This window comes from Octodon degus, unplaced genomic scaffold (genome assembly GCF_000260255.1).
Source record: "Octodon degus isolate 3935 unplaced genomic scaffold, OctDeg1.0 scaffold00126, whole genome shotgun sequence".
Taxonomy (NCBI): Eukaryota; Metazoa; Chordata; class Mammalia; order Rodentia; family Octodontidae; genus Octodon; species Octodon degus.
This window is the reverse complement of record NW_004524702.1, coordinates 562,655-575,945: the sequence shown is the minus strand read 5'-3', so window position 1 is coordinate 575,945 and position 13,291 is coordinate 562,655. Positions and strand designations below refer to the sequence as shown.

Below are 13,291 nucleotides of genomic sequence, written 5' to 3'. Positions count from 1 at the left end.
GCTGCGAATTAGCGTGGTAAAGACCGTAGTCTGAGGTCATCCACACCACACACTGCTGACTTTCCTACAGGCCACGTGGGCTGCGTGTGTGAGCAGTACCAGCGGCCCGGAGGCCATGAGGAAGTGGCACAGGCTGTCTTGAAATTGGAAAAAGCGAGGCTGATATACCCTGCACAGAACCCTTCAGTGTGGCTGGTGCAGGAGCCAGATGGGTCATGGAAAATGACTGAGAGGCCTCACCCAGACACTGGCAGTCAGGACCCACTTGCCTTCATGTGGGAGTGTGGACAATGGACCTTCCGGATGCTGCCACAAGGCTATGTGCATAGCCCACCTGTGTGCTGTGGCCTGGTGGACCAGGACCTGGGTACCCGGGCAAGCCACACTCTGTCATTGTTTTGTAGTGAAGTTATGTTAGCTTGATGGCCTTGCAGTGCACAGTCCAAAGGGAGCTTTGGGGTAGGGGTGGGCCATGGACAAAGACAAGGTTTGGGGAGCAGGCTTGTCTGTCACATGCTTGTGTTTGATGCTCAGGAAACCAGACCCACAGCAGTATGCATCCACAAGCGTATGTGGGCTTACTGGTGGATGTACTGCTCCTAGATACCCTGCTGGGCCCTTTATAGCAGGTGATCAAGAGGGGCACAACATGGGGCTGCATGGACCCAGCAGAAGCTGCTTGCTGGACAGGAAGAGTGCTGCCACACAGGAGGAAGCTCTGCGAGTCATTGACCCTACCTTGTCATTGATTCTAACCATCAATGTGGATGATGGTAGATTTGGCTGGGGCCTGTGGCAAAAACAGGGAAGGTGGAAACCCCCTGCTGGGTTTTGCGCTCAGCTGTGAAAGGCAGCAGAGAGCTGGGCGCAGGGCACTGTCTTCAGTGGGAGCCTCACTACTCCCCATGCCCTGCGTCAGGGCATTCCCTGAGGAACAGCAGCACTGCATGCTGCTCTGTGTGCCTGTGAAAGCATCCAGGACAGCAGGCAGTGTCCAGACAAGATGGACAAGACACCTATGGAGGGCCAGGCACAGATGTTTTCAGCCTGTCCCAGGAGTGGCATGGCACAGGGGGCATGCACCTCCAATGGTGGGCTGCTTTCTCAGCCTGTTGGTAGCTGAATGGGCAACAGTTTTGGGATCCACAATGTTCATGGTCCAGGAACCCACAGGAGGATGGACTACAGGGCATGACCTCTAGTTCCTATACAAAGTAGAAAGAGGGACCTCTGGCCAACACTGGATGTACTGCTGGGTCTAGCCGTGACTCGACCCCACCATGGACAGCGCTCGTAGTCCAGCCCAGTAGACAAGTACTCTGGTTTTAAACCAGAACAGGCAGGTTAAGCCAATGGGCAGAGTTGTGGATAGTGTAATTACTTGTAATGCATAAAAAGACCCCTTACATGAGTACATGGAGAGTTGAGCTATCTTGCGGGGATCTGACGCTATGGCTGCTGGCTTGGGCAGCTTAGGAGTGACAGAGAGAACTGTCCTGTGTGGGGTGCTGACCTATGGTGAGATGTGTGGGAGTATGGTCAAAATGCTGACCATGTAGGAGATCATGGTTCTGACCATAAACCCCTCCTCTTGCTGGGAAATGACTTAGACAGTGCCTTGACCAGGCATTGCAATGGTTGACTGCCAGGAACAGCATCTGACCATGGACCAGGAACGTAGATGCAACCCTCCAGGTTGAAGCCCTTGTTCAATGTATGGCCCAGGCCTTAATGTCGTGCACCAGGCTTTGCTGTTGCTTGTGGATGAAACTATTCAAGTTAAAAAGTGCATTTACAAAACCACATGGTTCTTGATTATTATCTAAAGGTACTTGTGCCCTGTTACATATAAAATATTAAATTTCTATACCCCCAATTTTTGAGGGGGTGGAATGGGGGGAACCACTCAGACTGCTTTAAAGCTCAGGGGTTTAAGGACACCTGAGGATGTGACTCAACTTGTTCAGTGCAGGTACATAGTGCGCTACAGATGTGGAACTGTGGCTTACTGCAGGTAAGCCGACACGTGCTGGTCCCTGCACTGTGTAAGAATGTGAATATCAGATGGCAAACTGTGTAAGAATTGTGCAGTAAAGACACAGGTGGCTTTCGCTTTGCCTCACGTTGCCTGCTGCTGTTGCTGATGTCTTGCACACTTGTGCTCTTTAACTTGGGACCTCACCCTCAGACATCTCCCTTGGCGCCTCGAGTGGGCAACACATGCTTCCTATGGAAGAGAAAGCATGGTACAGAGGGAGTCAGATAGACTGCCAAGCCCCTGAGAGCTGTAGCCCTCGCAAGACTGTCCACATCATGGTTCTTTTTTTTTTTTTTTTTTTTGCGGAACCGGGGATTGAACTCAGATCCTTGCGTTTGCCAGTCAAGCACTTATCCTACTGAGCCATTTCCCCAGCCCCTCACATCATGGTTCTAATAACAAACAGAAGTCTCAAAGAATGCTCTGTGAAGCTCTTGGGGATGAGGGGTCATTGTTACTCTAATTATCTGCATCTGGAGCAGCAGTGGGATTTTGCTGTTTCAAGAGGATCCCCAGGTCTTCCAGAGGCTCACAGGAGTAGCTTTCTTCTTTTGGGCAGTGTTTCTCCCCCAGACAACTGAGGCAGGGGTAGTCTTAAACTAGCTATCTATCTCTGCCACCTTTACTGCAGTCAGTGCAGCAAGATCACTGGACAGGGGCCCAGCCACTTTGGTTTTAAGGTAGAAAAGGCCACCATATAACATCCTGAATGGACTTTGAGCCTAATTTTGAGTTCATGAGGGGAACTGGCAATATCGAGCCCAGATCAGAAAACTGTAGGCAACTTTTGCCAGAGTATGATTGGCCCTTTTGACCTTTCCAGAGAACTAAGGTCTCTATTCAGAGTGTGGCCCCATGCAGCCCCATGCCTGTGTGGCAGCCCTCTTCCTGTCCAGCAAGCAGCGTCTGCTGGGTCCATGCAGCCCCATGTTGTGCCCCTCTTGATCACCTGCTATAAAGGGCCCAGCAGGGTATCTAGGAGCAGTACATCCACCAGTAAGCCCACATATGCTTGTGGATGCATACTGCTGTGGGTCTGGTTTCCTGAGCATCAAACACAAGCATGTGACAGACAAGCCTGCTCCCCAAACCTTGTCTTTGTCCATGGCCCACCCCCACCCCATTCAGAGATAGGGCTTTATCCCTCAAGCGATTGCCAGAATTGGAGAATTTCCCTTTATTTTACTAGTAAATCTCTTCCTAGTGAAGGAGTAAGACACTGTGGGACAATGAAGAACTCACGGGTGAACATTTGACCTTCAGTGACAATTCAGAGCAGGTATAAAGCAGCTCTGATTAGGGTCTCCTTGATCCTGATCATGGCTATAGACCTTCAGGAGGGTTTTCCAGAGAAAGAAGTTAAAACAGAATAATTGAATTTGCCTATGCATGTTGTCTGGGCCTTGGTCCCTTTGGTCCTCTTCATCAGAGTGGCAGGTGAGGGTTTTGGCTGGCCTCATGCAAGACAGATTTGACTCAGGCTATAGAGGAGAGAGACCAGCTTACAGCTGACCTGAATTCTGAATATAGTAGAGGCAGCTGGGCGGCAGCCAATGTACAGAGGAGGGCTGGAGAATCACCGCGGAGGACTTGTTCTCATGTCAAGAGTGGGAGAACTGCACTGTTACTGTGGGTTTAGTAATTCAGGCATTGTCACCACTTGTGAGGAGCCTTACAGTGTCCTCGGCGGGGCTGGCTCAGGAGGGGATTGTGCTGCTCACCAGTTCCATCCCAGGCCTCAATTTTTCTGGTAAGCAAAGTATGATAAAGATACAGAAGCTTATTCAGAACTTTTGAAAGCTGTATTGCAGTTGTCTGGTTTGTGTCTACGTGCCCCTGCCCAAGCCCCATGCAGTCATGGGGCAGGTGAGCTTAGAGTTTGTGGCTGGTTCACTGTCTGGTGGGGGGCCAATGGGTGTGAGCGCTGCACCCGCTCTAGGGTGGGCAGCCTGCGTGCACTGCGAGGAAGGGAGAGTCTTCTCTCTCTCCCCTTTCTGCTCTTATTCTCATTGTCTTGCACAGCCATGAACGGCTGCCCTCTCCCAGGTGCCACCTGCCTTGGGGCCAGCTGAGTATGGCCTGAAGCCTCGACAGACTGTGAACTAATAAACCTTTTCTTCCTTAATTCTGGGTGTCAGGTGTTTTTGTCTCAGTAATGAGAGACAAGTATCCAAAACAGAATTTGGTACCAGAGAAGTGGGGTCATTGTTATGGCTCCACCTGACCATGTGGTCCAAGAGTCTTTAGGATGACCTACGGGAAGAGCTTGCAGAGGTGCAGAGATATTGCCTGAAAGAGTAGAGCTGGAATGTGTCAGGCTGTTCTGTGGGAGATCCCGGCCACAAGACCAGAAGGCCAACAGAAATCCTGCTGATGAAGACCAACAAAAGGGAGGGGAGAGAGAGAAGACTCTTTCCCTCCCTCATGTCACACGCAGGCTGCCCGTCCTAGAGCAGGTGCAGCCCTCACTCCCATAAGCCAAGCACCAGACAGGGAGGTTTCTTCTGGGAAGAAGGATTAGAATTTGTGCTGGAGTCCACATGATGCATGTTCTGGCTTGACAGAAAATTTGTCTGCATTTTTCTCATGTCCAGAGACCTTGCCTGAGACTGAGCTGTAGAGCACCATGGTCCAGAATGGTGGCAGCCACACTATGTTCCAGAATTGTGTTAGCAGCCATATCAGGTTCTAAAGTGATAGTGGCATAGGGAATTTATTCCTCAGAATCAAGGTCAGAGTGCTCAGCAATCTAGGCTCCTGACAGTGCAGCCAAGAGAGAAGAAAGCCTGGCTGCTCTTCCAGCTGGCAGCAGACCTTGGCTTCATCCACATGGTGCTGGTTTTAGGTGCATGCAGAATTTAAGTTATGGAGGGGCTGGGGAGATAACTCAGTGGAATAAGTGCTTGCCTGGCAAGCACAAGGTCCTGAGTTCAATCCATGGTGCCACAAAAAACAAAAAAAAAAAAAAAAAAAAAAAAAAAAAAAAAAAAAAAAAAAAGAATTTAAGTTACGAGATAAAAAAAGCTTCCACAAGGCAGTGTGTCCCCCTGATAGGGCAGTGTGTGAAGCTATGAGGGTGAAAGGAAAGGTGCAGTGAAGACCTCAGAAGTTTGAGAAAACCAGGAATATGAATCATCTAAGGAAAGCTGTGAGGATTGAGCAGAGCAAGCCTAAGACAGAAGCCTTGAAAACTATAAGCACTGGAAGGGCCACGGGGACAGAGCCCCACAAGCCCTCTCAAGCTTACAATTTACCACAGATTGCCTAAGACGTTCCACATGGAACTACAGGACTTAATGCTAGTTCTGCCATATTTTGGACTTGTGTTGGTCCCGTTGCTTTGTATCCTTTTGTTTATACCTTTTGGAATGGTATTTATCTTGTGCCAATGAATGTTGGAAGTGTTGGACTTTTTATTTGTACAAGGTTTCACAGCTAAGAGTTTACCTTTGATCTTGGAGAGGACTTGGACTTCTCGGCACTGCTGAAACTGTTAGGACTCTGGTAACTCTTAGAGGTGGACTAAAATACCTTTTTCATAAAGGGATGTATACGAATCTTGGGGAGCCAGGGGTGAAATATCATGCATTCCTTCGGTTGGCTTCTAGAGTTTTCGATTAACTCATGCTCCAGTGATGAGATTGAGTTGGGTGCTACCTCCACCCTATGCAATACGCAAGAGGGCTACTTTCTGCTTTTCTCCCTTTTTGCTATTGCTGCTTTCTGCGGCCATGAGCTGCTGCCACCCCCATGTGCCCCTCTGCCGCGGAGCCAGCTGACTAGGGCCTGAAACCGCCACAGACTGAGCTAAATAAAACTCTCTTCCATTAATTCTGGGTGTCAGGTATTTTATCTCAGCAATGAAAGAAAAGTAACCAAAACAATAGTAAAGGGCATATCCCTATTAATCTTCCTCAAAATTCTCCCCTCACTTGAAACAGATTTATCCCATCATTATTGTCATTTTCTGAAGCTCTTCTAGAAGTCCTCTGCCATGAGTGTCTTTAGTTCTGCTGTCCTGCCAACACTAATGTCCTGAATTCAAAGAGTTTACCTTTCATGATGATGAAGAAAGATTTGGTACCAGAAGTGGGGGTGTTGCTGTATGTTACCTGTCCATGTAGCTTAGGTGGCTTTGGGACTGGTTTGTGGTAGGAGTTTGGGAAGGTTTGGAGATGTGTACCGGAGAAGCACTAGAATGTTGTAAACAGAGCTCCAAAGTGGAATGTTGTTGGAGCTCAGAAAATCAGAGTGCTTATAGATATGCAGACAGTAAAGGCCAGGCTCAAGTTTAAGTTGGGTGAAGGACTCCACTGGCAGGTTATATGTGTTATGTTATGTCAGAAAATTTGTCTATATTTTGCTCCTATCCTGTGACTTTGTTGGGGACTGAGATCAAGGGTGGCAGGCAGCTAATTTGGCAGAGGAAATTTCAAAGCGGCCCAGTGTTGAGACTGTGGCATAGCTATTGCTTGGGATTTTAGCAAGTTCTGTTGAGAATCAAAAGCAAACATCCCCAAAAAGTGAATGATTGCTTGGAGAAGACAGTCCCAGGGCACTGTGCTCCAGAACTCTCTAGGGAATTTGTTCCCCAGGGTGATCCTGTTCGCAGTGCTCATCCATTCAGGCATGCACAGGCTTTATGCTATCATTCAAGGGGGCCTGGCTGCTGCTCCAGTTGCAGCAGACCTCAGTATCATCCATGCGGTGCTGGTCTTATAGGAATCCAGAATACAAGTGTTTTGGGATTAAAAAGGCTTTTACTTGGGTTTCAGAAGTCCTGGGAAGCCAGAAGAATGCTGCTCAGAGGGAAGAGCATGGAATGAGTGTGAAGCCAGCAGCGCAGTGGAGACCCAGGGAGGTGGGGAGGCCAGGGACGTGGATGTCGGAGCAGCGCCACAAGGAGGGCGCATCAGTGCGTCCTCCTGCTCCCACCCTCCTAGGCAACAGAGCTCCACGTGCATTGTTCTCATGAGTGACTTGACTTCTTCATCATTTCCGCTGACAGTGTGCATGATGTGGAGGCAAGCATGACTCTAGGAAGGCATCAGAGGTTGTTCCCTCCTTATTTTCTTAAACCTCTAAAATAGTTTCATTTATAAAAATTAATCTGAATATAAATATTGACACTAAAGATCAAAATCACTTGATGACAAAATAATTCTTCTGGAACTATAACATATGTTTATGGTTTTTAAATAGTAAATTAAATCTTTGCACTTATTTGGCACAAGGAAACCTTTATAAAAATTCAAATGCCATAGAGCAGGCTTCTTTTTTCTTTTTTGCAAGGCTTACATAGTACACTTTTTTTTTGTCAAGAAAACTGAGTATTTTAACACTGTAACACAACAAGAGTTGATTTTCATGCCTCTTAAAGAAAATGTTCTTTTTGGAAGTCAGATCTTTTCTTGTTGTTGTTGTGGGGTTTTTTTGTTGTTGTGTTTTAAAAATTAGTATCTTGTTTTGCTTTGCTTTGCTTTGAACCACAGCAATGGAACAAAGAGCTGAAAGTCTACGTGTTCAAAGAGGCCCCTCGGCCACAGCACACGCAGCATGGACATGAATCGTTCTCAGCGGACGGCAGGCCTGGTGAGGTGAACATTGGCACCAGCAGCAGCTCAGGTCTGGGGACACACCGCGGGGCAAAAGAACAGAGTGTGAAAAAGAGCCAGGCTTTGTGCCTTGTTGTGAGGCATTCCAGCTACTGAGCCCATAGCTGTGACACTGAGAAAAACTGGCCTCCTTGGGCTTCTGTTTTCAGATCTGAGAAGTGGGTTTACCTGCTACAGAGGGTTAAGGGTCAAAGCGAGAACGCTGCCTCCTGCCCACTGCGCCGGGTCAGCACTGGCTCCCTGCTCCTTCGCCCTTCTCTGCCTTCTCTAGAGCCACTGTATGGCAGGAGCAAGCGTTGAAAACTTGCCAGCACCCAGCTAATTGAGTGCAATTCCATTTGCTCGGGAGAATGCACCATGTCCGCATGCATCTGAGCCAGTGCAGACAGACCACACTGTCCCTCCATGGGCCTGTTGCATTCACAGGGTCCTTTTTTCTCCCTAACAATGTTTCTCAAGAGGTATTGTTCCTTCACCTATTTTTGTCTTGAAGATCATTTTGTTACCTTTCTGAACATTAACTGGGACATAAATTTGGGAGGACAAACTGTTCTCATGTTGGTTCTGTGTCGTTTACCTGACCTCTTTTGGGTATGGCCAGGGCTACACCCACTGTGCTGTGGTGACCCGGACAGGGCACTAGGGATGGGCTAATGGCACTGTCTGTGAGCTATGTCCCGAGGTCCTGGAAGAACCCAAATCTCAGCAGAACACGTTCTGGATCCACGGCAGGCATGGGGGCAAGTCAGGCCATTGCTCTCAGCTATAACTGGGAGCAGCTTAGCAAGCCCTGTGGCACTCACAGCCTCCAGGGAGGTGGCTGGGAGGCCACGCTGTCACAGCACATGGCTGCATGTCTCCTGGCTCTGGGTTCCCCACTGGAGCCCCTCACTTGCCCTGACATTTGTTGGACCACGCTGTCTGTGGCAGGTGAGTAAGCACTGGCAATGAGTCAAGGGACAATGCCCACCTTTATCCCCTCCAACAACTTTTCATAGGACAGTCAAGGACACAGAATTCTACTGAACTGAAGGACAAGGGGAAGAAGATCTCAAAGACAACACAGAGCAAAGCGGACAGTGGAGGACGTCTCTCCAGCAGAGAGCACAGTGGAGGCCAGGGCCTGGGGCTGAGCAGCAGGCAGTGGCTGGGTCCACGGCAGCCTTGGGCGAGGGCTTGCAACCCTGTGTTGCCTTACTACGGCCTCCTGGGCCTCCCTGGGTGGACCTGTGAGGGCTCACGGCTGTTGGTCAAGGCACTGTCGTGTGGGCCGGGCAGTGGTCACTGGCAGTGTGCTCCACGGTGTCAGTACATCCCAGCAGTCTCCAGGGCCGGCTCCTGCGGGCGACAGAGAGCACCTCCTGAGCCACTGCGCATGTTGGTCCCCTTCAGCACTGTGGTCCCAGAAAAGAGCTCTACCATGGATACGTTTAATGCATCGAGCTTTCCTGTGCAAGCCAGTATAAAATCAAGTTTTATAGGGTCCACTGATGCTTAGAAAGTGGATCATCTGTAAAGTGTAGTCAGACATTTTAATCAAGGTTTAATAATTGCACTGCTCAGTTCTGTAACTGGCACTTGTTCCTGGTGCATTTGCGCTGCTGAAAGCTGAAAGGTGTTCAAAGTCACACAGTAAATGGTGCCGTCCCACCAGGGCTGGGTCAGCCAGGAGCTTGGCTTGCCTGGTTCAGGATGAAAAGGCTCAGGCTTTCCCTGAGTGCTGTCTGTCTGGAGTCCTGTGTTATTTGACAGAGGTGTTCCTGCTCTTTCTTGTTTGTTGCTTGTGCTTGGCACATACTGTGTGTCTTCCCATTTGAGGCTTCTTGTGACCTCACTGCCTGCTTGTGACTGCCCATGTGGGGGCCGGCTCCTGCCCCTTCTCCTGAGAGGCCCAAGGCAGTGCACTCCGGCACCTGCCCCGAGTTGCGAGTCACCTGCTGCCTCTCCCTTCACCTCACTGAGTGGCAGTTGCTGCCCCTTTCAGGAAGGCGGATAATTGGCTAACAAGAAATTTCGGAAGGTGAATATGGACCGAAGACAGGTTAACAACTCACACCTCAAGCAGACCTTACCTTCTGTGTGCATAGTTCTTGGTTCTCATTTCTCAAACCTGGTTTCTACGAGGAGCTGGAAATAGAGGCTACACCCACCTGTTAGGCCACCACCACCACACTGGCTCCCTGTGCCCTGGCTGGCCCGGCCGCCCATACCCTGCAGACCTGAGCCCCATGGGGAGGGTGCTCCTTGGGCTGCTGCTGGGACCACAGAGGAAGAGCTGCGAGCCCTCGAGGCACCGGCAAGAGCGGAGCACAGAGGGGGCCTTACCATCAGATCCCGCGGGCCGCTCTCTGTGGGCCTGCTTGCCGAGGGGCCTTGGAGAAGGAAGTTGCGGTTAAATGTTTTAACGGTGGTCACCGAAGAGGCTTCAACGTTTTCAACTAAAAGGAGACATTGGAATCAGCATTACCTGGAATAGAGACCAGTTAGGGGGGACGTAGACCAGGGGGCTGGTGCGCACACGGCTGACCGCCGTGCTATGCTGCTCTTTTCATAGGCTGACTGAAGATTCTTTAATTTTGCACTTATTTTTATGATGGATCAGATATATAAGGCACAGTTGGTAGCCTTCCTGGAAAAGGCAGCTCAGAGTCTTTCAATTCTTACTTGCAATCTTGAAATACAAAAGGGCCCAAGTCTGTGTTTTTATAGCTTTGGCGCTAAATTCTCTGATTGCAAACCCTGATCCGGATGGTCTGTGGCCCATGAAGTCACCGCCCATCACGGCAGGGTGGACGTTCACGGCTGCGCAAGCGTGCTCATGCTTGATGACCAGAGTGGCCCAGACCCCCCGCCCCAGGTGTGCCTGGGGGCACACCATCCATGTCACCTGCACCATGCCTGATCATGGTGGATCCCATGTGACCTGAGGGTTTCGGAGCAAAGACTGTATGGACAGGGGTCTGGAGACTACAAGCACTCAGTAAATTTTTACCGAACGCCACACGGCAAAACCAAGGCTCCAACTGCATCCTATGACTCACTATGTGCCTGGTTGGCAATCTAATTCTCAAGTCTGGTGTCATCATCATGTGGCTCCTGAGCCAAGGACATTGTTGACAGTATCCTCTGATTAAAGCAGACCCTGTCTGGCATCTTGTCCTCCTGTCCCTGGCCTCTCCAACAGGGTGAGAAGGTTCAGGCAGTGACCCTAGCCAGAGCTGGGTGCAGCTGAAGCTCAAACACCTGGCCTCCCAGCCTGCATCGGGGAAACCCTGAGATGCAGTCAAGGTGTCTCCCAGGGGTTCCCCGGGTTTTTGCTTCCCAGAGCAGAATCCTGAGTGAAAGACTCTGTACTTGTCTGTCCTCCCCCAGGTCATTTCTCTCCCCTCCCAGTTGCCTCCCAAGCCATCCCTGGGCACTCCAGCCCTTGTCCCAGGGCTTCTTGCTAGGGTCCCCAGCCAAGATGAGCAAGGACAGCTCTGGGTGTGGACTCCCCTTCAGGCTGCTCTCCATGCTCAGAGCTCTGGCACCCCACCTCGGTGGTTCGGGCCTAGCTCTGGTGGCCTGCAGTGGGTCGCACTGGCGCTCACCTCTCACGGGTGGAGCAGGTAGCTTCCTCCTCTGCTGCCTGGAGGTGTCTATGGTTTGCACCTGCGAATGACACAGCAGTCAGTGCACCTGTGAGCCAGAGACTTGGTCCTTTGTCCTTTGTCCTGTGGCTCTCCAGCCCGGGCCTCCTAGGGATTGAGGGACCACTCACCTGGTTTCCGTACCTCTGGTCCCGCTTCCTCCTGAGCCGCACACAAGGTGCTATGTTCAAGCCTGCGATGGTGAGGGCTGAAATCCGGCTCTCGATATCTGAAATCTGAAGGCAACAGAAAGACAGGGTCAGCAGGGAGATGGGCAGGGTTGGGCTTTACAGACCACTAGGATCAGATCTGTCTCAAGCGTGCTCCTTCCTGCACTCTGTCCTGAGCAGGTGGAAAAGAGGACACTTTACTTTGAAAACTTGATTCTCCTCTGTGGCTCTAGTGCAGGCCAACAACCTTGTTAGGGCACGGCTGGATAGGTGGAGGCCAGGGGCCATGAAGTTCACCCGGAGTGGAGGAGCATGGGGGATGCTCAGGGCGCTCCTGCGAAGGCCTGAGGTCTCCCTGAGGTGCTGGAGGCAGGGGCACCACCCCCACGGGGATGGGGCTCAGTGTGCCCCCATGACAGGAGCTGTGGGAACAGCAGCCCGGGGCTCCATCTCACCACGAGCTTCTGTCATTCTCAGCCCAGGACGACCACCACAGTGAGGCTGGGCTCTAGCGGGGCTTCCTCCGCCCAGTCCTGGAGGTCCCAAAGCAGATGCTCATGTCCCCGGTTATGTCGCAGAGGATGTACCATGTCACAGGAGAAGGGCATCCATGCGAGGAATCTACTGCAGGCCAGGGGAGCCTTGAGAACTGGGGTGGGCCTGCCCTTTCCTTAGCCTCCTGCAATCACCAGCTCAGGGGTCCTGAGAACGGCCGATCCTTTCCAAGGGCAGCTGCTCTTGCGACCTGGGGACGCCCGCGAGGCCCGACCTCCCTGGGCTCCCCTCTGCTCACACTGCCATCTCTGGGGCATGCAGTGACGCGGCGTTCAGCGCGCACGGCCTGGGCCTCTGCGTGCGCACTAGCTCGCAGCGCCATCCACCGAGGTGTGCCCTCCAGAGGCCAGGCGGGGCCGGCTGCTCAGGTCTGGGCTTCAGGCTGCAGTCGGTGAGCAGCGGAGAGCTGTCCTCTATCCACGCCCAGCCCGTTACTTCATGATGGGGACAGAAAACATTGGCGGGTCTGGCACTCGGCGCCCCGCGAGCCGCATCCCGCTCTTCTTTGCGACTCTGTCCACACTTGCAGCCATGGGGTTTGGGGCGAGGCTCGGGAGCCCCCGTTTAAGTCCACCCCTTCACCCAGTGTCCTTGAGCGGCTCCCGCCTTCCTCCCGCATCTGTGCCCTTGTCCGACCCGGGCAGGCATCTCGGCCTTGGGAAGGCCACCTTGCGCCAGGCGCGTGCCCGGCGCTTTGAATGTGCCGGCCTCGGCTCCACACCTCACACCTCACGGCTGCAGCGCCCGCCTCGGCCGGCACCGCCGCACGGGTGGAACGTGAGCGGCAAGGCAGGGACCACAGTCGGGAGGCAGGACGCGCGCCTGCTGCGCTGGAGTCCTGGAGCTCACACCGCGACCCACGGCAGCCCGCGGCAGCTCCTGCCACCGTGCTGCCCTGGCCACACGGGACCTCTGCCCCTCGCCGAGCGCCTCTCAGGCTGTCGGAGGCACGTGTAGGCCTGGGCCCAGCTGCCCAGGAGCCTCCTGTGTCAGGAGGGGCTCTCCAAGCAGGTTGGCCTGTGGGCTACACCGCCTCGCGCGCAGGAGTGGGTCTGGCAGAGGTGGTCCCGGGGCCTGGCCGCAGTCGGCAGGACCCATCTCCCTCTCGGCTGCTCCCTTCCCTCTCCACTTCCTGGCTGCCACCCCTTCTGACACCGCTCCCACCTTGAAGCTGGCCAAATGCAATCCAAAATAAACTTTTCCCTATCCAAGTCGGGTGTCAGGTACTGCGTTCTGACGGCAGGAAAGTTACTAAGACAAGGTGCACAGAGATTGCTTGAAGGG

General features: G+C 52.2%; 1 protein-coding gene across 3 annotated transcripts in view; it reads right to left on the bottom strand.

Annotated features, from left to right (window-relative positions):
• Positions 1 to 7,345: 7,345 nt before the first annotated feature.
• The window catches only part of Myrip (myosin VIIA and Rab interacting protein), a 173,579-nt gene continuing 167,633 nt past the window's right edge, over positions 7,346 to 13,291 (bottom strand). For all 3 annotated transcript variants that reach the window (XM_023700819.1, XM_023700820.1, XM_023700821.1), the window contains 4 exons: positions 11,414 to 11,518; positions 11,244 to 11,304; positions 9,979 to 10,091; positions 7,346 to 8,991 (listed from right to left, as the gene is read on the bottom strand). In XM_023700819.1, the coding sequence (XP_023556587.1) occupies positions 8,959 to 8,991; positions 9,979 to 10,091; positions 11,244 to 11,304; positions 11,414 to 11,518 (312 nt within the window). In that variant the 3' untranslated portion in view covers positions 7,346 to 8,958. The remainder of the gene's footprint in view (positions 8,992 to 9,978; positions 10,092 to 11,243; positions 11,305 to 11,413; positions 11,519 to 13,291) is intronic.